This window comes from Centrocercus urophasianus, unplaced genomic scaffold (genome assembly GCF_019232065.1).
Source record: "Centrocercus urophasianus isolate 14NV4802_14NV808 unplaced genomic scaffold, USGS_Curo_1.0 seq_11, whole genome shotgun sequence".
Classification (NCBI taxonomy): Eukaryota; Metazoa; Chordata; class Aves; order Galliformes; family Phasianidae; genus Centrocercus; species Centrocercus urophasianus.
The window spans coordinates 67121738-67148271 of record NW_024884253.1 but is presented as its reverse complement, the minus strand read 5'-3'; the positions used below and the strand labels follow the sequence as shown (position 1 = coordinate 67148271).

General features: G+C 36.2%; 1 protein-coding gene across 1 annotated transcript in view; it reads right to left on the bottom strand.

Annotated features, from left to right (window-relative positions):
- ADCY2 (adenylate cyclase 2) overlaps window positions 1-26534 on the bottom strand; it is a 205397-nt gene that overhangs the window by 43085 nt on the left and 135778 nt on the right. Inside the window, exons 8-15 of the mRNA XM_042808918.1 lie at window positions 25397-25555; window positions 24907-25039; window positions 24404-24580; window positions 23026-23069; window positions 20337-20417; window positions 15838-15907; window positions 12498-12595; window positions 6032-6116 (exon numbers count right to left, since the gene is read on the bottom strand). Coding sequence (XP_042664852.1) covers window positions 6032-6116; window positions 12498-12595; window positions 15838-15907; window positions 20337-20417; window positions 23026-23069; window positions 24404-24580; window positions 24907-25039; window positions 25397-25555 — 847 coding nt within the window. The remainder of the gene's footprint in view (window positions 1-6031; window positions 6117-12497; window positions 12596-15837; window positions 15908-20336; window positions 20418-23025; window positions 23070-24403; window positions 24581-24906; window positions 25040-25396; window positions 25556-26534) is intronic.

The following is a 26534-nucleotide window of genomic DNA, read 5'->3' as shown; positions in this document are numbered from 1 at the left end:
CTCTCCTGTGGTAATTTCTTCATTCAAGAAAATGTACAATCATCATACTATATGCTATTTTAAGGTAAGACATTTTTAATCTTTCTAGTCAAAGCTTTTCTGCTGCACATGAAATATTTAAAGAGTCATTGGCTTTGAGAAAGAGCAAATCTGAATGACTTTTTAAATGCAGTGCCTAAGGCACTGAGCTAAAGGAAGGAGTTCTGAATGCCACATTCTATTTTCTGCGCTATTTGCTTATTAACCTGTCCCTGCACAGTTTAAAAGTAGAAATATTATCTAGAAACTGACTGGAAACCCTGAAGTATTTTTATGATGAGGCTCAGAAATGCTCTCCTTAGCTTCACAGCACTTGCACGTTCCTGGACACACTCTTTTCTGGAGAAAAGGAGGTGCAGAGGAGACCTTATCGCTCTCTACAACTCCCTGAAAGGAGGCTGTGGTGAAGTGGGGGTCGGCCTATTCTCACAGATAACTAGCGAGAGGACAAGAAAGAACAGCCTCAAGTTGCACCTGGGGAAGTTCATGCTGGAAATTGGGAATAATTCTTTTCAGAGAGTGGTGAGGTACTAGAACAGGTTCCCCAGGAAGGTGGTGGAGTCATGGTCCCTGGAGGTGTTCAAGAAATCTGTAGATGTGGCATTGAGGGCATGGTGATGGGTTGTCAGGTGGACTAGATGAATTCAGAGGTCTTTTCCAACCTTAATGATTCCATGATTCTATAATTCTAAATAACTCTACTCCTTTTGCGTGCTTAATTTGCTCTTCTTTGGTGTGATGCTTTGCATCCGTTTTGGGAGCCTTCTGGTAAGCACTGATGGACACCAAACGTGTGCTTAACGCAAATTTGTTTGGAATGTTGGAGCCATGGAACACTGGGGTCATTGACCAGGCTGTCAATGACAGCATACCACAATCACCGTGGAATTAGGTGCTCCAGCAATTAGGTCTCTACACTTTGAACTGCTCACACTAAGCACAGATAACTGGTCTAAACTTCCTTGCTAGTAAAGATCCATTGGGAATGTATGGCCCTGGCATCATAAAATTCTGGAACCATAAAGCACTGCAGCACACCATGTCCTGTCCTTCCCTCCTAGCACCACACTGGTGGCTCATCTATCACCACAAGGATAGAATGTAACTCTGTTCAATTTCCCTGGTTTTAGTGGGTAGGGTATTTCCCTGAGAAGTCTGAACACAGTACCTTACTTAATGATGATAAACTTGCCACTGCAGAGCTTCTGTTGGATCTTGCTGTGGCTGCCAAAGTGCCTCTATGAGTTCTCACCACTTTAACCTTAATTTACAAGCAGACTACTACTGAACAGTGAAACTGAAAGGCCTTGATCTTTTCATTTCTACGTGCATAAGAGAAACATTCACTTCAGGGGTAAGATTCCAAATTGAGAAAATAATTTCCAAGAGTGCTTGCACTGATAATCCTGTCCTTGTTGTCTGGAATAAAAAAATCTTTGTAAATATCTTGAGTGTACATGGTCTTTTTGACTATTAAGTACCCGTGTCAATTGCCTTGAAGTAAAATACAAATCCATGCACACAAAGATAGTGTCTCACTCTTTACATGGTGGTATGGTAATGGAGCTAATAAATAACAAGTTCTCCTCTTGGAGGGACAAAGCTGCTCACATATTGTCTGCACTTTTTAAAATGAACTCAAATCAGATCCTTTTTCTTAACTGTGGAGCCAATTATTTTCTGATATTTGTTTGTTGGCATTGTGTTATGCTAATTCTATGGGGTTCAATTGCATAAACCTACAAAACTAATACAAATGTGTATTTTACATCTTAACTATGAATATATATATATATATCAAAATAGACCTTTAAGACAAAAATTGTTCATAACCTTAAGATTCAACTCTCACTGTGGTGATATTCAGAAATAAAAGGAAAAAAAGAAATGAAAGAAAACAGAAGGGGGAGGAAAAAAAGAGAAGGGGGAGAAAAAAAAGAGAAGGGGGAAGAGTAAAAAGAAAAAGGATGAGAAGATGAAAAGGAAAAGCAAAAGGAAGAAGAAACATGCATAGGGACAAATAGGTAATTAGTGTCTAAAAGACATATTTCAGGATATATGACAATTTTAGCTAGGGTTTATGAAGATCTAATGTCCATGGATGAGTAAGTGTTTCTATGAGAATTCTCAGACATTCCTGCACTCAGTCTGTTTGCCTGAGATTGATATTGGCTTACATACATAAAAGATATGATCTGCAAGTCTGTAACCTTATTATTTCTGCTACCACTGTATCACACTGTTTGATGGAAACATTTCTATTCTTATTTAATCACCACTATTATCACTCTGTAACAGATTGAGCTGGATTGTGCTGCAGTGCAGCTGAACAGTAAAATCAACTAATAATAAACGCAAAGTGAAAGAGTGAGCACAAATATCTTCTTACAGTATTGTAATTAAATTCTGGAAGAGCTAGTAATTTTAACAGTACAGCCTGCATTTTTTTTTCATTTATCAAGGAAATTAAAATCAAACAGACAAGCTTATTCAAGGTTGACTTTTGCCTGCTTTACTCTGCAGTTTTGACAGCCATTTATAATCCATAGAGACTGAGAGGGTGAAGTGTCAAATATTGAGACAAGATTAGAATGTAGTAAAAGCCACATGTCCTAGTTTGAACTTTAGATTTTGCCAGCACTACAGAATCTTGTAACCGCCTTGTTAATACTTAGACTACTGCTCTAAGTTCCTGGATCAGGTGCAGCTATCAAGATGGCAGTGGGTGGGTTCATGTGAGGGCACCTCTGGGAAAAGATATGTAAGAAAGGGTAAGAAAGGATAAGAAAACAGAGGAGGGTGGAAGAAAATAAGGGAAAAAACAGCAAAGTGACCACCAAGGTTGGAGGAGGAGGAGGTGCTCCATGGTGGAGCAGATACCCACACTGCAATCCTGGGAGGACCCATGTCAAAGGAGGTGAATATTTCCTGAGGTAATGGTGGTCCATGAAGAGTCTACTTCAGGGCAGTGGAAAAGCGTGAAGGGAAAGAAGCAGAGAGAAAACACTGCTTACTGGCCATAAGACCCTCTTATGTCTGTTCGTGCTGTTTGGGGGAAGGAAGATGTTTCTGGGAGGAATTTCCCCAAGTCAAGTCTGTTTTGTCAATGATAACAAGTGGTAAGAGATCTCCATCCCTTTATCTTGATCCACAAGTTGTCTCATCCTATTTTCTCCCCAGTCATGCAAGGAGGTGAGATAGGTGCCTCATCCTTACCCAGAGCTCTCCTATCACAGCCCTTTAGTCACAGACATGATGAAACCCTGTTCTTTTTTGTGACTTTTAAAAACAGATATATTCAGCAATTCTAAACTCTGTAATTATGTGCAGGTGTGTATACACAAACATAGCTGCCATTAAGTACATGCATTATGGAAGGGAATCAAAAAATGCACCCTTAAGAAAAAGAGATAGGAAAAAAACAAGAGACGATCAAGATTAGGATGATAAAGCTTGATTTCTCTAAACAGTTGCAATATAATGTGAATGTCCAGATATTGATACTTTTTGGATTGACAATTCCAAGCTTTTTATTCTAAAAATTAATCATTTGCAGTTATGGGTCAGATACTGCAACAAACATGTAACTGAAATATAACAGTTTGCGACTGTGGTTAAAGCTGCAAAACAGTACTTGGATTATTGACATACAGTAAAAGATTTTAGGAAGAGAAAAGGGAAAACAAACTTACTAATTCTTGTTGGTAGTTTCTGCCTCTCACCCATCACCTTACAGAACTATGTCCATTCCAGTGAAGGAAAGACAGCACTGCAGCAATTATGGTAGTAACTTACTTTTTTGAAAGGCTTCTTAACATAGCTTCTACATTAGAGCAGCTGAACTCATAAAGACAAACATAAATAATTCCTCTTCAAACTGTTTAGGTTACAACACGGCATCTTACAGGTCAACAGGAATGCTGTAATAGGTCTCAATTTCTGAGAATTGTTTAAGACGTTGGTATAAAAACTCATAAAAATTAGGTGCTAGATATTATTCAAGTGGCACAATTCCTCAACTGTGAATTGAGAAATTTGCTTAGCCATCCATTTAAAAGCAAAAGAAATATGTTTGTATTCCTCCTAAACTACATTATAAATCAAATCCCCATGAGTGCTCATGTCCTTGATACCAGTTCTCTGGCATCTTTTTATTTTGTGCAGAAAAGACTGACTTTCCCTTGAAGTAAATTTTATTTTTCACTTCATTATTCAACAGCACCACCTTTACTCCGTGTTTTTCTGTTATGCCAGTAACAAATAGCAATCAAGCATGACATTACATGAGAACTAACTTTTGCAATTAAGTAATAACAATACCTCTGGAACCTCACTCCAAGGATTTAAAAACATTTGAAAATATTGTTTCATTATACTTTAGATTAATTCCCTACCTCACTTGAAAGGCAACTGAAATGCAGAGTAATTACATTTTCTTAAGAAACATGTCCTGGTTATTTACAAGGAGAAGAAGAAGGAGAAATTAAGAAATCTTACATTCTCGCTTTCTTGGTTCCATTGCCAAACCACCTTTCCTCATTGTTTTACTACGTGATGACTGAATTGCCTTTCTCATGTGCAAGTTCCACTTCTTTATATGAAAGTTCTTTCAGCTTTTTCTCATGGGAAATTGTGAAAAATGCAAAGATGGTAAAGAAGTGAGGATTAACTGTACCCAAGCCTTCAGAGATAGTAGCAATGCAAATCCCTCTAATTAAGGGGAGAGTGGAAAGCTGAATCTTTCATTTTCTTGTCTCTGTTAAAATGGATCACAATGACAGAACCAGTGGCACAACACATTACGTTTTCCCCATTCCAATGTCTGACAGCCCTCACCACAAGAAAGTCTCTTCTGGTAGTCAGATGAATTTTCTGATGTGCTTTAATTTGTGTGCACTGCCTCTTACCCTGCCAGTGGGCAGGGCTGAAAAGAGCCTGGCTCCTTCATCTTCATTCCCTACCATCAGGTGTTTAGACAGACCGATAAGATTGCCTCTGAGATTTCTCCCGACAGAACAATCCCACAGCATTCCCAATTTAAGGCTCAGTACGCCAGCTTAGTGTACTGCTCTTCAGTTGCAGTCAATAATTGGACACAAAACAGAAACTGGATTTCATCTTGACTCACATGTCTGAGGCATGGGAAAGTAAGCATGTTCTGCTTCAAAAGGCCAAAAAATAATAATAATTTGGAACATGAGTAGAAAGATTTTCTGCAGTCGTAGTAAGTCACTTACTTGACAAGAACAGTTTTAAGTAAGATATAAAACGAGCTTAAATATTAAGTAAACACTGAACATAAATACAGGTACAGACATTCTAGATTATACATCAAATTCAAATTGCATTTACTTTATCACAAATTCTGAAATATTCTTTCTTGATGGATTTATACACTGGATCTATTTGAGAATAACTGAAAGGAGCAAAGCAATAGTTGTTAATTAAACTTTGAAGTGTAAAATTTGAAAGTTTGCACAAATCCTGGATTCCCAAATTGAGCGTATTATCAGGTTCACTAGGAAGCATTTTAACAACACATGTACTACTCAACAGCAACATTTTACTATAAAAATTCAATATGTCAAATTGTCACCACGAAATGCACGCTAAACTCAGAAAAGGTCTTTTACAATACTTAAAAATAAGCAAATATGCAGTGCCCCAGTTTAAAGCATTTTTTAAAAAAGGTCATCTCCTACAAGGACAATAGCAAAAAACTCAGAAAAGCCAACCAAATAGTAATGCAGACCTCTCAGAGGATCCATCTTTATGGGGGAAAGAGAGTATCTTTAACGTAGGCAGGCAATAACTGCAGTGGCATTTTCTGATTTTCAGATAAATGAGAACAATTTACAGTAAGTTAGCAGGGACAAAACCATGTGCTCAGAGGCCTGAGGACGCATGTTACTCTCAGAGCGACTTGGGAAAATTTGGATGTGTCATTTAAAAGAAACTATTAACTTCCAGATTGGATTCCCTTAATACCTACCAAAAGCTGTCCAGCAAAGCAGATAAATAAAATGAAAGCGAGCAAGAGAAATGCGGCCCCAAATGAAATTCCAAGAATAGATGTTCTGCAAGAAAGAAGAAAACGTATATTAATGTCTAATGTACACATTTGTAGCACAGCCTTTCTTTGTTTACAATGCAGGTAACGATACAAAAATTCCCATGTGTAGGCTGCAACTCCAAACATCAAAACCATGGAAAAAACATTTCAGTTCTTACTAGAATGACATGCATTTTCCCCACTTTTTTCTTTTTTTTTAATCTCCCACATATCAAAGAACAGCTTTCAAAATATTATTATTAACATTAAAGCTACACTTTCCCTTTTTAAAGTTTTTGTGAAAGAATGCTCACATCAGTATTCTCTATCACTTTGCAAAACTATTATGATGGTAGTAATTTTCATACAGATAATTTAACTGGTAGAGTTGCATTAACAGCATTAAGGTTGGTTTGTTCTACTTTAAAAACTGTGTTAAAGAAGAACCTTAATACTATATATCTTTGTTGATGACGTTGTTTCTAAATAGAAGAGTCTGCTAAATTTGTAAAATACATGTGTTATAGTGGTGAAACTCCTCCCTGAAGGCTGGAAAAGCAATAGTACAGGGGAATGATATCCAGTTTTCTGTGTCTTGTAGCTAGAAACTGTGGCATTTGTGACACCTCTGATGCTACATCCTGTTAGCTCATTTCCCAAATAAGTAGGAATTCAACACCTTTGAAAACTCCATTTTGTACCAAATCTGACTGGTTGGCCAGTTCTGAAGTATCAAAGGACAGGCAGCATGATAGGATAGAAGACAATACCACGAAGAAAAGAAAAACAAACAGGTTTATAATGAAAAAGAAAAGTCCCCAACAAACTACAAAAGATCAACAAATAAACATGTAACTGAATAGTCTAGACATGAAATCATCCTTACTCAGCATCCTAACTTATCCTTTTCTTATGTAATCTTAATAGGAAAGTCTATCAAGATAGCACTGGGACTCAGTAACCAGAAATAGGGATGCAGAAACAATCCGTAAATGCATACATTCTGCAAATGTTGAATATCTCTATACAAACACCACAGCACAGCATAATTGCTCCACCAGGAGCTATGTGAGAGCTGCTTAGCATGGCTGCCTAGGGAAAGATGCAGTCAGACCTAATTACATTTATAATGCATGCCAAGAGGAGACGAGAAGCTCTAGACCAACTGAGTTAAGAAAGAAAATCAGACATGGTCATGATGGTCTTCACCTGAGAGTCTGCTTTCAGCTTTAACCACTGATTTGACATCTTTGCAAAATTTCAAAGTATCTCTCAATCACTTTCAGCCCCAGCAAATATTTTATTTTAGCAAAACTTGATTAGCGTTTAATCATTTATTACTTTTCTTTTAATTACTAAATTTTAATTCAGTAATATAATATTTTAAGTTAGCTCTTCCATAAACCTATGATTCAGAATTTAAAGATATTTCTAATAAAAAGTTACATCCTTGTTCTTTAGAAATGACATCTGAATTCAAATATATATATTTTAGATGCTACAATACTAAAAATGAAGGAGTAGAACTCTTTGGAGTTAACTCTTAGATTATGTACAAATACTGGAAAATATTTTGACCTGTTTTACTGACAGTGTTATAGATGTTGAGCTATTTTCAGGAAAGAACAAAAAGGCATTAACTTCACAAACCAATCTGATGCCATATTGCTGCTATTAAGAGCATTTTGGAGAATAATTTATGAGCTTCCTTGCCAATCACACAGAGAACCTTTTACATGCTAAGTATTCAACAAGTTTTTGGTTGGTGAGAACAGCCAATGAAAACAAACAACTGGCATTTCACAGACCATGTTCACCTTGAAATGATGTTTCTTTTAGAAATTATCTGAAAATCCTTATTGCTTCGGAATGCTTGTTGTCCAAGAATTTCTCATAAAGAAATATTATAATAAATTAAATAAATAATATAAAATATTATAATTATCAGTTAAGTTTGGAGTGTTCACTTATAGGAGACACTTAGGTGCTCCTGAGAGAAACTTGAGGGCAGAAGAAATAAAATGAACATACAGGAAGGAAAGCTTATGCAGAGAGTGCTTAACAATGGGACAACAGACAAGAACAAAAGGTCTGAGCAGATATTCTACACAGACTGACAAAGATCGATGATGTTGTCAGAGTGGCACAGGAATAAAGATAACATTGAAAGCTGAACAAGAATGATCGCTGGGGCAAAGAGAAAAGGGCCGATGATAGCTTTGTAAAAGGAAAAAGGATATCTTAGAGACCAGAGCAACAAATACAGAGGAAAAACAGTTCCAAGTTCTTTGCTCCCCACACCCACTTCTTTTCTGGAAACAGTAGAACTTCTTGTTTCAGTTACGCTAAGCTGAAACGATTTCATGCCGCTCTTAGAAGGAAAGAAGTAGGATGAAGGTGCTATAATGGGAGGCAAAACACTAAAAATTAAGTGCCTGCATAAATAAGTCTCATTTGAGGCAATGACCACAGGGAAGTCACTATTTTTTTAATGGAACATTAAAAAAAACAGTAAACTACTCTTGCCTTTATTGTGCAGTCATAAAAAGGAATCACTGCAATGCACTGCACTGACAGATGCACACAAACTACTGTGTCACAAGAGCACTCAGGAACCCAAAAGACTTAACTTTTTACCTGCCTCTTCCTATTCTTCAGTGCCCTCATTTGTGAAATGTCTGTTCCCTGTTATGGTACCTGCTGGGGATACTGACAGGACAAACCTTGACAATAATCTACTGACGGTCAGAATCTGAACTTGAAAGAATTAAACACAAGAATTTCCTAGGCTTCAGACACTTCTAAGTCTAAATCATTCACTGTTAACAAAATTAAAATGTGGACATATTTTTCTGGTTTTATCAAGTACAAATATGTTTTGAATAATTTATTTTAATGAGGCAGTATGAGATTGGAAAAAAAATATATGTTTATGCATAGTTCTCTCTTGTTCATAACATAAGAACTGAAAAATAAAGATTCATCATGAAGACAAATGCAGTGAAAAAATAAGAAAAGAATGTAATCATGGAGAAAAGAATGTATTCTTTCCCACTTCTGTAACTTTTAGGAAAACGTGTGACCCATGGTTCATGCACCTGAGTAGACACAGCTTTCCACCATACTGACATTCATGTTTTTGACTGCTTGATTGTAAACTCTTGAGTGATAAAATCATGATGAAGGAATTATACAAGACAATACTGAATTTAGATGTTTTTTGTAACCAATAGCAGCTACACTTTTTTTGATTTGACTGATGTCACTGATTGACTCAATGACTATGCAGGCTGACTGCATGGCAGTTTGTTTAGGAAAAATAATTTGAATATTGTAATTATACTACAGGGTGTTCTTTTTTGTAGCTGTTTATTTCTTAATTGGATGCAGCATTAAAAAAAGGCAGTAATAATGCTTTTCTTTCTGCTGTAATGTCTCATATTTTGTATGCCCGCTTTTAGATGAGGTTTTTAAGGACCTCCTTTTTCTGCAAAGAAATTCACCTGCGTTTAATAGGAAATACCACACCAAGACCTAACCCTCTTCCAGGGATAGGATGGATGATTGTTAGCTTGTCATGACTCAGGACAAAAGGACGTAAGTTCTTAAACACAGCAGCCTCAGAAAGAAAGAAAACTTGGGATGAATTTTAAATGTCATCCCAATCAAATTCCCTGCCTGAATAGCACAATGAGTACCTCCTGTTCAATAGAAATGGATTTATATCAAGTTAGCAGAATGCATTTAAAAAAACAACTATTAAGTTCATGTCGATTGACAGTTTCACTAAATAGAGAAGTTAGGATTCATGTGAATCACCACAGGTACTTCTGTCACCTCATAAGCCAAAAAGACTAAAAAGCCACTGAAGGCCAGTTCCAAGGAAACGATCTGCTATGTCGTAATGGCACAATAAAGACACCATGGCACATTCAAGTCCAAGATATTGCTCTTATTTGTAATTACTAATTTAAGTTTACTGTGAAAACATTGCACTAGTTTCTAGACCACAGGAAAAATGAAACGTTAATCAACGACTCAAGCCTTGCAAGAAATGTCTCATGATCTTGCACACATTGCTTATATTCTTGCAACATGCTGGATGTTACTATCAAGCATTTCCAAATCTACTTTAAAGCAGCAGGTGGTGTACATGCACAGAAATCAATAACATTACACTGCTGTAAAACCAGATTAATAGTGAACCCATAAAATCCAATGACAGATGAAGTTTTTCTCTCTGTCTTCATTAAATCACCATTTAAAAATTCTGCAGAGCTTTTAGAAAGAAATACTAGATAGAATTTTAAACTAACCAATAATCTGTGCTGTTTTCTTCATATGTGCATGTTCGTTTTTCCTGGGAGGAAATAACATCTGTAGCAGTTCAGTCTGCTTGACTGGAGTTTGAACTTTATTTCCAGTGCAGAACACCAAACTGTCAACAAGAATGGCTAATTGCCTAACATTTTCTCCTGCTGTTATCACTGCTTCCTAGTTATAGACAAGTAGGCAGACACGTCTTCCCAATCTACATCTGTGCAATAACCCAGAAGAAAACTGTTCCGCACCTGATTTTTTATAGAATTTTTAAATAAATACATCTCTGTAAGCAACTCAGGTAAAATTATAATATAACAAAAATAATTTTACTTTCCAGAAATACCCTTATGTACATCAGTGATTTTTAAAGTATTTTTTAAAATCTGAAACACGCACTGAGATTTTCCAGCAGAGCTCCAGATGCTTGCATAAAACCTTGCTTTCCTTATTACAATTTTTGCTTATTTTAAATTAATTCACAGAGCCCTTGAAGCTGGACATAATTCATATGCTAATATCTGTTTTCTAACCTGCTTGAGCAAGGCAGCTGGACCAAATGATCTCCAGAGGTCCCTTCCAAACTCAGACACTCCGTGATTTTATACTCTTGCTCTTCTAATTTAATAAGCAGCCTTATCAAAGGACTATGAATAATTTACATTTTTTGTAATGAAAAGGACAAATTATTGTATCTTTTGTTCTGATACTAGAAAGACAGCGTATGGTTTTACAAGTTAAAGAACACTTTCCTTAGTTGAACATATTTCCCAAGTGTTCTAATTTCAAGTATCTGATACATTTTAATGATCTACACATTTGGTTCAATAGACTTAATAAGCATATAGTAAAATGAATACCTTACTTCATATATGGCAAATAATAAAGCTACATTCATTTTTGTGACTGAAATAAAAACATAAAAACACATTTGCAAGTGATAATATTGGAAGAGACTAATTGGATTCATGTTTTGTTTTGGTATGATACCTAAATTCAGACTGAGCCACAGAAAGGATACTGCTGAACTCTTTCCTTCTAAGACTGACCCTTCGTGGCCTGTGTCTGTAAATTAGAAACTAATGGAAAACCCATTGCAAAGAAAATGCTGTAACATCCGAAAAGAAGCCTGTAAAAATTTATATGTGTTATAAAAAAAGTCTGCAGGATAAAAATTCCTTTTGGCTTTGAATTAAAACACAAGTACTACAGCATGAGAGAGCAGTCACTCATCTGAGTTGTAAAAACTACTCCCACAAGCACTGTGCAGAAAAAAAAGGCTGAATACTGAATCTGAGTCTGAGACCTGAATCTGAGAGAATACACAGTGTTTGCTTTGGAGACAACTGCTATCAAACTAACAAACACCGAGTGTCCATTATGGAAACAATCAACAGCAAAATTGCATTTTCAGAAATCTAGTAAAATATTATTTATTGGAACTGCATTCCAATTTCCTTGGGCCTTCTAGAAAACGCATAGACAGAAAGGGCAGTTGATTCTGGCTGGTATAAAAACAAATTATCTCACAATCATTCCTCTCATAGAAATAAATTCTGATGGCAATAATTACTTCATCAATTGATATTTTTTAAACTAGTATTAAAAAGAGAAATTCTTCAAATAGAAACGATAATTGTACGTAGAACAAAGCAGTATTATCACAGCAATGTGTTAAATAAAAGTAATTAATCACAGTTTCAATTCTGCAATCCACTTTACCCCACTTTAAAGCCCAATGCTCTGGCTTATTTAACATGCAATTGTAGTCTCATAAATCCATAGTTTGTATTACTTTTCTTTGCACGTATGGATTCGTGTCATCATCACACATTTTTAAATAGAAAAACTAAAATCAATGAAGAATTGATACTAATATTGGAGCACCATGCAATGGCAGCGTTTAAAATTAGAAACAAGTATAAGATTGAAAATTGGCTACAATCCTCAATCTCTGTCCAAATTTTTTCCATTAATTGATCTCTGTAATCTGACAATTCAAAACACTTTTACTCATATATATATATTTTTTTTTACACTAATATGCAAATAAACATAGGAATGTTTATGTTAAAATACCACTTACTTTGGCAATACCAGAATCTGCACAACAAAAATGCAGAAGAATATGAGACAGGCACAAGTCACATAGTACTTAAACGCAGGCAGAGTGGTTGCTCTGTACTGGAAAAAGAAAGAGCAAATATTACAAACACAATTTTCAAAACTGATAAAACATCACCCAACTGAAATTCCAGTTTTAAGATGCAGATACGCACAGGCTCATTTCAGCCACAGTAAGTTTCCTGTTGTTCATAGGTTATCATCATATCCACTTACATGAGGATTATCAGGCACAGTAGTGAAGCCTTTCACTTTTCAAAGGACAGAGTAGATAGCCATGAGAAATGGTTTGGTCTTGTTCCTCCTCAGAACAGGACTATCCCATATTCATCATAAAAAAATATAATTAAAAAATAGCATCATCATAAAAATTTTAATTAAAAAAGTATAAGTACTTCTATTATTAAGAATAGCTGACCATGCTTCCACAATCTTTCTCAGTCACTAATTCCCCAAACTGTTTTTTGAGTTAACAATAAATATTGAGTGGGCTGGAACAGATATAAGAAACTGTTCATGTCATTTATACAGGAAACTCCTGAGTACATGAATCAACAAAGTGTAAACTGCTAACAATTTGTATAAAAGTTTTTTTTTCCAATAGCAGAGCTACCTATCATACTGATATTTAATGGTGCTACATTATCACTTCAGTGAATGTCTGTATTAAAATGCCTTATCTATTCACTGATAATAATAAAAACTTGTTATTAGGAGAGGGTTGGTTCCATCCGCCTTGTCATTAATAAAAAAAGTACTATTTACAATTCTCTAATTAGTCTGTCCAGAAACACAAGAATTAAGCAGTGAAATATTTATCAGAAGAATTTCCTATAATTTGAGATTGACACATAGATTAGATTATATTATTAGATCATATAGATAATAGAATGAAATCAATTAAGCACTCAAAAGGAAATGACCTAAAGATTGGGTCTATTGAAGTTACTTAACCTATCTGTATGGTAAGTGTTGAGTCACAGCCTGAACCACTGATTGATCACCCAGGGAAAGGACCAGCCCTGGGAGCACAGGCAAAGACAATTCACCTGTGCAACCAAAAGGCGTGGAACCTGCATCTCTCTTAGACCCCATTAAAGGGTTGACTGCCACTGGGGAAGGATCTCTGGATGGAGATCCCTCCCTTGTGGTGCTTTTCCCCCACAAGCTCAGATCTTTGCAGATGGGTGAGCATTCATTTCCTGTTTGTCCTTTTGCTATTCCACTCCTGCATTTCTTTCTACTGCGCTAATTTTTTCTGACGGTAACACTATCAAAGTTTATTAAAAAGGTAAGGATTCCAAGATCTGATTTATTAAAAAAAGAGTATCAAAAATTATTTCTGCGTTATTACGTTCTCAATGTGCAAACATAAAACAAAATGTGCATGAGCTACGCTTTCTAATGGTGGTGTCTTCACACTTAGTGCCAAACTCTTCCCTTGAAACTGGTGCACTTTATTTTATATGAATGTGCAGCATCTGAGTTTAGCACCCCAACAGCATTTGTTTTTAAATTCTGTGACAAATTGGAAGCAATTCTTCCCACATAACTAACTGAGCTCCAAGGCACCAATATCACTATGCTTGCAGCAAGTTTTGTTGTTCCATCTGTTGAGCGTTTGTTATATCTCAATGGTCCTTTCCAACAATTTTGGGCCTTGAGTTGCTGTTAAAATCTCAAAAAGTTCCAACACACTTGTAAATTCTTTTCAGTGTTTTACACTTCTCCAGACATTTCCGAACAAAGCCAGGCAACTCACTCCTTAGGTTAAATAATTATTTTGCTTTATTACCTTACAGTACTTTCAGGCCCTGCAGGGTTGAAAAGTTCCTGCTTAAATCAAAATCAGGCTTCCTACCGAGTTCTTTAAAATTGGACTAGTGAGTCATTAAAAGACAGAACCTTAAAAAGCCAGACCTGAAAAGAACAATTAGTTCTTTGTCATACTGTAACACTCAACAGTCTAAAAGAGATTAGGCTCTTACAGGGAGCATCCACAGAGCCAAATAACTTGGCTGATTTTCTCCAGAATTCCAATTCCCTCATTGTCCAAACAGCACATACAATGGTTTGCTCTCAAGTTCTATTTTAGAACTAATCAGTTAGTACTATCCACATAAAAATCTGTATGTGCTCCCACTCAGTGCAATCACTAAACCCTGTGGGTGAGACCACGTTGGGTGTTGCTGCTTCTTTCTTATGCCACCTCTACACAGCCTTAACAAGCCTTAAATTTTTTCTCACCATAATGCATTGCCAAGGTCATACAACATGCCTTTGGCAGTCTGCCAGAAGAACTCCATTCTGCTGAGTTGTGAGAGGATGTGAAAATTACTTCAGACACTTTGAACTGAAGGTACGTGCAAAAATGATTAATTACGTCTTTGAGAATCAAGTGTGACCCAGATGACGCTTTTACCTCCATTGCACAGTATAAACATACCATGGTAATGCTTTCCCTATTATGTTCTTATCAGGTTAACTCACTTACAAAGCCAATTGTGGTCTGATCTACCTTTTACTTCACTGAAAGACACAGTAACTTCTCAGCTATCAGTTGTTCTTTGCTTCCTGAGGTGGGAAAAGAGACAACTCTCCAGTCTTATCGCTGAAACTTTGTCAGTATGTTGAAACAAAATCAAGCCCCACAAGGGGGCAAAAAGAAAACGCCTGACTTCCTGGGCTAGTGGTCACAACAGTTGCCTATAAGGGAAGAAACTTTCATTTTGATTTTTTTTTTAAATTAAGTATATTACTCATAAAAACGTTTAGTGAATTGCACCCAATACAGATAGGTATTTTTCTTAAATACAATTTACAGTATCACTTCCTTGGAATGACTGTGAGCATAAAGTGCTTATGAAGAAAACAAATGAACTGAAATTACTGCAGGAAAATTATCATGACTATCATGACTGGAGGTGAAGTATTAGAGACGTGGTAAAAAAAAAAAAAAATAGAAATAGCAATGTTTGATAAATATTTTTTGAGCACATAGGTAATTAATTTAGGAATCCTTTGGTTCAGCATCAGCAAATCAAGATTATCAAACCTCCTCTCATTTCTATGAGACTTTGAAAACTTTGAGAAATTCAGAATTGCTGAACACTGTAAAAATTGCCCTGCAAACAGAGAAGCAGTACTGGACATCATACTCAAAACACTTCTACTACAAATGAGGCAAAAATGTTTAAGCACTTCTCACTGGGGAGGTGCTCTGTGTTATAAAGGCAAGGTGGCCTCACTTAGGATAAGGTAGAGAAGGAATCAATCATGACTTTGCAGTGAAAATAACTTACTTCTTTTTCCAGAGTCTTATTATAGAAAAGAAGTGATATTCTTTGAATGTCTTCAGATTTAAGCCACTGCCTAGAAAAGAAAAAGAAAACATAAATGACAGAAGAATAAAGTAGTCCCATCTTTTTGTACTACTGAAACGCAGCAAATTAAGAAAATAACTTAGAAGAAAGTTATTGGGCTTTGGAACATATATGATGAATCACACTAAAATTAGAAGAGAATATTACAAATCCTGTCCGCATTTTGATTTCCACTGTGAATGTACTCATGAAACAAAAGTTCAGATGAGCTGTTTTTCTGAGAATCACTGCTAAAGACAATCAAGGGAGAGATTTCTATGATATAATTCTCACAATGACATACCACTCATGTCCAAAATACTGTAATACTGCAGGGCACAGAAAAAATTGGTGCACAGAGATAAAAGCAAACCTTTCACAGATCACTGATATATACGACTTTCACAGAACAGTTTTAGGTTGGAAGGGACCTCTGGAGGCCATCTGGTCCCATCTTCACAAGTTATCTTTTAAAAACATACTTCTACAATAGGTAAGAATGGCAGATAAATCACACTCATTCTAAAAGCAAATGTAAAAAACATTATTAAAGAAAAGTGAACTGTTTTTGTCTTTAACCAGTGTCAGTCTTTGCACCATGGACCTGCATGAGCAGCTCTCTAAGGCCTAATCTGGTCTGTACACGTTTGATCACACGAATAGCACTTAGAGCAAATGCTGCCTTGTACTCCCTACAACTAGCTCACATGTTCAAGACCTCAGTAAAATCATAGTGATCGTATCTCTTTTAAAGTAGTTTTAGGAATTTCTAGAAAGCTTTAGTAACTCTGCATTTCTGCCCTGCAACTTCAGTTTTTCTTCTGATAGGAGGCGGCCTTGAGGTCATAGCTCTCTCTCGTTGTTTTTGTGAAAAAAAGTCAATAATTGACTATGCCTGCCTTTTGAAAAATCTCAGTTTCACAAACACTCAACAGTGATTTCTCACTTCAGTAAAAATAAATAAATAAATAAATAAATAAATAAATCTTTCACTTTCAAAAAAAAAAAAAAAAGAATCTTTCACTTTCAGCAAACATGTTCTACCCTTTCACATCCATCTTCCAGACAGACTTAAAATACACCATTTTTTAAGGGACTGAGGGACTGCATGTCCAATTTCCATATCACTAGTGCTATCAGCTATCTTCATGCCAGGCAACAGAAATCAAAGCAAGAGACCTATCCATCCATACTGACAAAACGTTTTATTCTATAGCAAAATCTGTAGGAACAGATGAAAGAAGAAAAATGACATCAACGAAAAGAAGGCGAGCAAGATTTAGAGAAAAGGTTTTGTGGGATTAAAAGCAAGTAAGCAGGCAAGGCATCATCCAGAAGATATGGAAAATAGGAGAGCCAACAGAAAGATTCAGCAGGTACAGAGGGCAGCACAGACAAGTATAAATGAAGAATAAGCTTAGGAGATGGTGCACAAAGGTAAGGATTTTTTTAGCAGAGTAATAAGGGCTGCAAAATCCTGCCTGCTGTCTGACTCCCTGATGAGCCTAGAAGTCCCAAATATCTACAGCTACGTGGAGATATGCCATCCAGGAAGTAACACATTTATGTTTGGATTCCCTTGCAGTTCAAGGAACAACAAAGACAGAGTCATAGACAAGGGTGCATGGTTTTAAAGGTCTAGTCCAGTAGACAACATGTTTAAACCATAGCAGCCAGAAAAAGGAAAGAGAATGTATCTTTTTAACATAGTCACCTACTTACCAAATAGCAAAATAATTTTAGTTTAGCTCTCTCTGTAGATATTTATTTAGATTCTGATCCATCTACCACATGTCCAATAAAAGTCCCCTGATCACCAAGGTGGTATAGCCAGAGCTAGCCAACTTGTCCTATGCAGGATGCACATCTAATAGCTATGGTACACGGCTGAAAGAGAAAAACTTGGTGTTCCTTATTCCTTCTTCTAAATCTGTACCTTTCTTTATCTAGAATAGTATTGAATAAGAAGGTTATAACCCTTCTCACATGGCCTTTCAAGGAGCAATGCTAACTAGATCTACTGCTCTCAATCATCCCAAAAGCCCATGACCCTGCTTCTTAGAGATCATGACTTCATCTGCATTCCAGAAGATGAAATTGAATGCAGAAGCCCTGAGTCACCCTTGATGTGTACATGCAGCACTTGGCAGAGCTGTGCAAAGACATCTGTGTTGCATGAAGCAGCAGGAGAGCAGGCAGTGGTTGAGTCCCCCAAAAACTTTACACAGGCACAAATGAAGTGAAATAATTAAAAAAAAAAAAAAGTGATTAGTTTCATGTCCAAAACATATATCATGTTTTGATCTACCAATTTTTTTTTTCTTTCTGATTAAGATTCATGTAGTTAAAATATTATCAAATTAACTTCCTGTTTGGGTAATTAACACTTTCCTGTAGTTTATAGTTGTTCTGGAATAACCAATCGAATAACCTGTCTTGAGTGATATATTCCTCCAAGATCAAGGTAAAGAACCTAGTTTTGGAAGGCATCTATGCTGTCTGTGTAATTTGTAAAATCATTCCTTACCCATCCATAGTTCCCCGTTTAGTTCACAAAATGAATTGAAGCTTTTGCAGCAACTTTTGTTTTATCTCTCTTGTTCCTAAGTTTCTCTGAATGTATTCACTAATTAAATAAGCCACAGATTTTCTGACAATTCAGTAAGACACATACTCTCTAAGGTAAAAGACCTCTGCAGGTCATCCTGTACAGCCCCCCCTTCTCAAACAAGGCCACTTAGTGTGGTTTCCCAGGGAGTAATGATAATTTCTCCTAATGTATATGTACAATTGTTGTGGATTAACTCGGCAGGCAGCTAAACATCATGCAGTCATTCACTCATTCCTCCTTCCCAGTGGGATGGGAGAAATAATAACAATAATAATAATAATAATAATAGTAATAATAACAATAAAAATTAAAAATAGTGGGTTGAGACAAAAACTATTTACAGACAGAAAAGGAAAAGAAGATAACAGTAATGACAATAACATAATACACATTTACAAAATAAGTGATGCACAACACAATTGTTCACCACCTGCCAAGTGATGCCCAGCCACTCTGTGGACAGAAGCAGCTGTCCTTCTGGCCAACTCCACTCAGTTTTCTGTTTGTTGTTTCTTTATGTGATGTCATATGGAATATCCTTTTGGACATTTTAGGTCACCTGCCCTGGTTCTGTCCCCTTCCTGCTCCTTGTGCCCCTCAGCTCCCCTCACCAGCAGGACAGTACAAGAAGTTGAAATGTTGACTCCATATAGCACTGCTCAGCAATGACTAAACCATCAGTGCGTTATCAGCACTGTTTTTCTCCCAGTGCCAGAACATAGCATCATACCAGACATTATGAAGAAAAAAAACACACCTCTGTCTCAGCTGAAAACAAGACAACAATATGTTTCTGCCTTTGATATCAAATCATCGTTTTTAGAGCTCACTTAGCTGAGGAAACGTGAAAGCTGTCAAAATTTGCACAGCTGTTTTAAGCAAGTCTGGTATAATCAGAAGTCTTTGTCTATCTGATGACTCCTCTTTCTCTGTATATTTGTATGACCTATAGATAATGACTAAAAAATATTTTCCTAAAAGTATCTTATAAAAGAAAAGATGAAAAAAAAAAAAAAAAAACAAAAAAAGCAACAAAACAAACATGATATATGAACATTTAATAATTAGGAGTAATACCTAGCTAATTAAGATTCTGAGTAACAGAAATACAGTGATGAATTGCATGTTTTTCTCTATCATTATCCACATTGTTCTAGAGTAATTATTTCATCAGAGACATAAAAGAAACCTGCACATTTCTTTCGGATTGGTATTGATTTTTCTCTCAGTCTTATCCATTCACCAGCATAGAACATCAATACCACCTCCAGTACCTCCCAGAACACAAAAGCAACACATGCACGTTGCCCCTCCCAGTCATTTCAATGGACCATCAAGCATAGCCTAGTCTAAGAATTCAACCAAGCAAACGAGAGAGGGAGATATTAAACTACAAGTTTAGGGAAAGTTCATAATTCTGAGGAGATGTTTCTGTAACAATTGTGAAGCATTAATTTTCACATCATTCTGATTCTTGAGTCGGTTATTTTTATGTCATATTTCTCTGCTCTCAGATGACATAATTCAGTAGAGTAACAGCTATGATTGTGAAGTTAAAGAGACAAAAATACCTTTGTTATGAAAACCAAGGTAAGCCAAAACCTCTGTCATACCACGGTTCACAGGCAATGTCTCATCCCATGTAGTATTAAATGGTACTGTACATCCTTCTTTACAATGTGCAGAGCTTTGTGGCCTAGCAGCAGCGCTACATTTACTCATTCAAGAATGCTCTGTGAACATGGGAGGGAGAAATAGTACATGCTACCTACTATTACAGATTTATGTCAAAGCTGAATCGAGTAGACAACAGAGGATAGAAACATACTTTTGAGCGTTAATTCCATCAATGGCCTGAATCATCCTCTCATTCAGTTCCTCTTCAAATCTTCTTTTCTGAGATTTTGTTCTGAAACGAAAAATGTGAGAAATTAAAATCACTACATTTTGTTAATAAACCTTAAAAATAAATATTTATGTAATATGTGGTCAACATTTATGTTGCAAAAGCTTCTACAGGCTTCACACACTGAGCCTCCTAAGCTCTTGACAAAAAAAGTCTGCTCCACTTCTCCCTCTATCAATCAATCAACCAACATTTGGGAGCACTTAAAAAGAACACCAAACTTCTTTAAGAAACGATAGGAGATTAAATTTGAGAGAAAGTCCTCCTCAGCGGCATGAATTTAATAAAAAACAACAGAAATACGCTCCAATTCAGAAAACATTTATTGCAACCATTTTTAAATATCCTTGTCAGGACTGTATGATGACTAATAGTGTGTTAGTGTATAATAAACATTTCCTACAGAAAGCCTGCTTACTCTTCTTGTCTTGGACTTTATTTTTAGTAAGAAGTATGAACATCAAGACTGAAATGTTTTAAGCATGTGCCTTGTTCCCCTTTTTATAACATAGAATATAACTGCAATGAAAAAATAGTCTTATTTTCACTGCACTCATCATAAACCCAGCAGAGGGTTTGCCTTTGATAAGTACAAACATCACCAGTTCTTTCAGCAACAGCACTCTCCTTACGGCCATTATATTTCAAGTATTGCTAGATTATATCTCTGTGCCTTGAAAACTTTAAATTTTATGTTAACTTAATAACACATTTTAACCATTCAGATCTGAAATTTGACTTCTAGCTTATCAGAATTTCCCTAACCTACAAATCCAAAACTTTCAAAGATACAACGGAACAACTTCTACATCAAGCTTTCGGGTTATTTTCCAATAAACAGTAACTTGTTGCAGGATTCACACACATTGAGAAACTAATATTCATATATTTTCAGTAGCTTTGAACAACTCAACTGTTTTCATGCCTACTCAATGCTGCAGAGATTGAGTAAGAGTTCGCAGCTTATTTTTCACATATGGACCATTCCACCCATGAGGAATAACCACACCGGAGGAGACATTATCTAATAACACTTAGCATTCCTGGCATACCCCTATCAATATACCATGTAAGTGGGTAAGATTGATTGCCACAAATGGAAGCCTATAGTCAGGCTTCAAAACCCACATTTTCATATTCTAATAAAATACTGATTTTCAGATGGCTTATCATCATTTCAGCGCTATCCTTGGAGAATGACAAACTTGCATACCTAAAATTTTAGCTATATACCTCAGTACAGACAGGAGACTCTAGTAATCATTTCTAGAAACTGCTTTCAATAGCATGCTATCAACAAGCATGGCAATGTTTGTACCTGTTCATACATTTTGGAACGTACTTCTTACTACTAGGCTGACTTACATTCTCTGGAGATAATGTCCAAACACACATGCTGGGTTTAAAAACCAGAGATGTTGTTTATTAATATAATGCAAACATGGTCAAAACTTGTTCAGCTTCTGAAATTTAGGAATACTACATGTATTTGCACTGTTCCTCAGTAACCTCTATTTTGATTAATGAGATATTTACCATGTAGGGAGATCACAGAATCATAGAATGGCCTGGGTTGAAAAGGACCACAATGATTATCTAGTTTCAACCCCCCCTGCTATGTGCAGGGTCGCCAACCACCAGACCAGGCTGCCCAGAGCCACATCCAGCCTGGCCTTGAATGCCTCCAGGGATGGGGCATCCACAACCTCCTTGGGCAACCCTGTTCACAATGGGGAAGGAGTAGATAGAATGACTTGTCTGCATAACCAAAGATAATAACAATAGAAATTTTTCAATGGCTCTTTCAAACTTTCCTATATATTTGCAATGCTTCTTATAATTTTGAAATGAAGACATTATCTAAAGTCTTATCAGGTCATTTAAATAAAAATGAAAGATTTCAGCATCCTGACAGTGTTAGGCTTGTTTTTTTTAAGGAGTAGTCATTTTTTTCTTGATATAAAATTCTGATATACGTAAGGGTTTTTTTTTGTTGTTGTTTTTTTTTTTTTTTTTGAGAAAGTGATCTTTGCTCAGTGTTGGCCTAGTCACTGAAACAACAAGCAGGGGATTAAAAAAAATTGATACGATTTTGCAAACATTTTGCATAGCAAAAGTACTACAGAAGGTCCACAAAATACTACTGCAAACACTATAAACACTATAAACTTTGAAATAATAAACAATGCAAATACAAAGCAATTCACAAAATATGCTTTTCCATATTATTAGCTGTTATAACACAATTTACTAAAAACCCTTCGCAACTTCTGTTTTCTTCCCCCCTCTACCTCCTCTCTCAATTTTCCTGTACACCACTTTCTGCACGAAGAACAAGCGAGATGTTAGCAGAAGTAAATAGGAGCCACTAATTTGACATTCTGAATAATGCTTATTTGTTAGAAGGAAGTATATTCACAATTCTTAAATATCTGCAAAATCTGTTTTCATAGCTCTTTTTATCTGTGAGGCATCAGTTCAAAAAGTAATCTGAATAAGAAATTGCTCTCTTGAAAGTATGTCTTATACCTATAAAAATGCAAATATACATATATATATATATGTATATGGAATTTACGTGAATAATTGATTTTTTTTAAAACCAATTTACCTCTCTCTGCAACGCTGAAAATGATACTGCCCCATGGGAACATCCTAATAAAAGACAAAAGAAAATACCTCTTAAATATAATACACTTTGACAACATAATTAATGTGAATTCGCTTTCAAATTAGTGTTGAAAACAGGGTCAAGTAAGGAAAAATTTTTCCAATACAAATACTTTTAGCATTAGAGTAAAACTCTTAAAAGAAAAATCCAGCCAATGGTGAAAATGGAATGATCCAGACACAAAATGATCCATCATAATAAGCAATAAATTAGCAATACAACCACCAGAATCCAAAAGTGTTTTTCTTTACTAGAAAGTTACTGCTTCAAAGTAACCGTTATACATTACTGCTGCCAGCTTTAGGAAAAAAATAATATTAAGTGTTCTTGAAAAAAACAGACCTGAGTGGCCAAGTACAGGCTATGGACATTATTATTATTGATGAGGAATAGCAGCCATCACAACTACCTTTATTTGGTGATTAATAGTGACAGTTGGGTACTTTCTATAATGAACATGTCACAATCCACATTCTGATGCACTGTATTTATTGAACAAGATTGGTTAGGTGGCTCAGTCTTATGCTCTCATATATAATGGAAACAGGAGTGAACGCTAATGTTCAAAACACTTAGAATTTATCTCTAAATTTGTGCTTTTTAGAAGTAGAATAACGTGACGTGCAAGATAGAAACTGTCTTACTGACAGCAATAAGATAGTGATGATAAAATTAAAAAGAAATATTTTCTGCTCAGTGTTGGAGATGTGACATACAATAGCATTGTGATACTCAGGCTCTTAGCTTCAGTTTACAGTTTGGTTAGTGCACCTTCAACTGGTTGATGTTACAGCACGCATCGATTTGGTTCCCAAAGATTAGGTACTTAAAAGGTCCAGTCCAGGTACACAGGAATATTCTAACTTCATAGCATTTGCTCTACATTTGGCCACATCCCAAATGCAGTATGTTGCTAAATAATCATTAAATTTCAGGAATTGTCTCTGCATGAAAAGTACTTCTTCCTAAAGGTATTGCAATCTGGCTACACATTCAGAATCTGTTTCCACATTGTGAACAGCAGCCATTCAACATGCTGTGACTGTGGCACAAGCTCAGAGGGCAAAATCATGCATTTTGTTAAGTACACTTGAGTTCTTATGATTCAGACATACACTACAAGGAAAATACAGCTCTTCAAAGTCTAATCCAAAACTCATAACCCAATGGAAAATCTACTAGAAACTTCCTTGGGCTTTTGTCCAGTACAAATGCATGTACTTTTCTCCATCAGAAATAACCAGGTATTTAGCAGTGAGCACCTTTTTTTCTTTCAAATACTGCTAAATTGTACAAAATGACATAAGTAGGCCCCTACTGTTGTGCTAATCTTGCCGTTTTCAGTGGTCATGCTGTCCCTGTGGTGCAAGTGTGCAAATGGCTTGGCTGCTCCCCAAGATTCCAGGTACCGGGTCATGCGGACAGAAGCTCTCATTTTGGCTCCATCAAGAGTATGTCGAGGTCTAATGTGGTGCTGAGGACTTCGCTTCTCTCCCTGGTTGACAGAAAATAAAAAATGATATCACACTCGGCATTCATTACCTTCAGAAGCACAAATGCATCATCTGCTACCACTTATCTGCATGCTTAGGAACTTGAAAATGGAGAGAAGCTAAGAACACACAATTCATAACGATATTGCTGGGAAATATCAGAGACTTATTTCTGAAGAGCGGGAAAGATTGGCAATGCAAACATGCATTTGAAGAAATCAGTAATAGCTCTGATCAATATATTATGGCAGTAAATTATTCAATAAACAGATTAGTGGTCCTGCTCAAAAATAACTAGGACTGGCCACAAAACAGAAGCACTACTAACCTTAGGATTGATTACAAAGTAAGTCTTAACATTATGCTCTTTCAGATATGGGTCCCTCACATCTCCATCCCCATCTTCCACTTTGTAAGCTCCATTCAAATGTGCCAAGGTGACTGAAGTGATGTGAACACGGCTGAAATTATATTTTAAAAGAATGACAGAATCACGAACACTGATCAAGAGTATAACTGGAAGCTGATCAACCTCTTTTTTACTAGCTTTCTGAAATACTTTTGATGCACTGCTCACTTCATTTGCAATCTCTGTAATCTCACTTTCAGAAGTTCTAATAGACATAAATCTAATGGTTTCCATCCACAAAAATACTCCTTAAATCACAGGAAATGCTATGTATCCATTTCTTTAAAGACAACACTAAGAATTATTCTAGGATTCTTCATGAGGCTTGATGACCAAAGACACGGTACCTGCATGTGTCCCCGCAGAACAAAGACTCATGTGTACAAAGGCTAACAGAGAAGCCTCTTACCCTGGGACCCCTCCAGCTTCCATGTGATTTGCCAGAGTGACATCGTGCGACCACACATCGTACTGCCACTTCTGTAGCCCAATAACTCCACAAAGTACATTTCCAGAGTGCACTCCTACACGCATATTAATATCAACTCCAGTTGCATCTCTCACTTTCCTGTAGTTGAGAAGAAACCTGTGTTAATATACATAACAAAGCCTTTGCTTTCTTTTAATTTGACACACAAATTAACAGGAACAATGGTGATACCATCTATTTCTTTTTAGCATTGGCTCCATCTTTTCTGTGATAGGATTTTTTTTTTAATATATATTACCTTTTCTATTATCTGCATTTACAAATATTTGCACCAAACATTCATTACCAAATCTAAAGCTGTTTCTCCTATATCCATTTGAAATTATTTGGTAGAACTGAACTGTGTAGTGGACAAGTTCAGTCTTACAGTAGAACCTCAGAAATGTTTTCTCCTAAAGACCTTTGGTTTGGTTTTTAATGCAGCAACAATCTAATGAAGATTTTGGAGAGCTGGAATTACTGTTACATTAGCTTCCAGCTGAAGACCCTATTATCTAGGGTAGGGATAGCCTTTCTCACAACTGTCCTCTATCAGGTCCCAATATACTTGAGTGCCTTCTTGCAAATGGATCTCCAGCAAGAAGGATGAAAAATGCAGTACCTCAGGTTTCTATACAAGAAGCGGCTCATAGAGTTTTTACAGATATGGGCTCAGTGTCATTCAGGCTATGAACAATATAGGCTCAACAGACTTTCACATGCTTGTTAGTGCCCTACCCAATAGCTTGTTATGCAGAAGGTGAGAGGCCACCCTCACCAAGGATACCAGATCTAAAGCTTCAAACTTTCCAGTGAGAGAGCTGAGGTATCTTCATCCAAAATCACGGAACAGCCCTACACATAAGACAGGTATTAATCTTTTCAGAAGAGGTGCACCTGAGTCACAGGTGGGTGACTAAAGCCAAACAGCTAGAACATTTTCATTTGTCATATGGGTATCTAACTACATATTTAGTGAGCTATGTAACTAATTCATATGTCTGCAGATGCAGTTCTAAGAAACTGGAAGATCATATTACTCTAAATTGGATTTAGGAATTTAAACCCCAGCTCATGC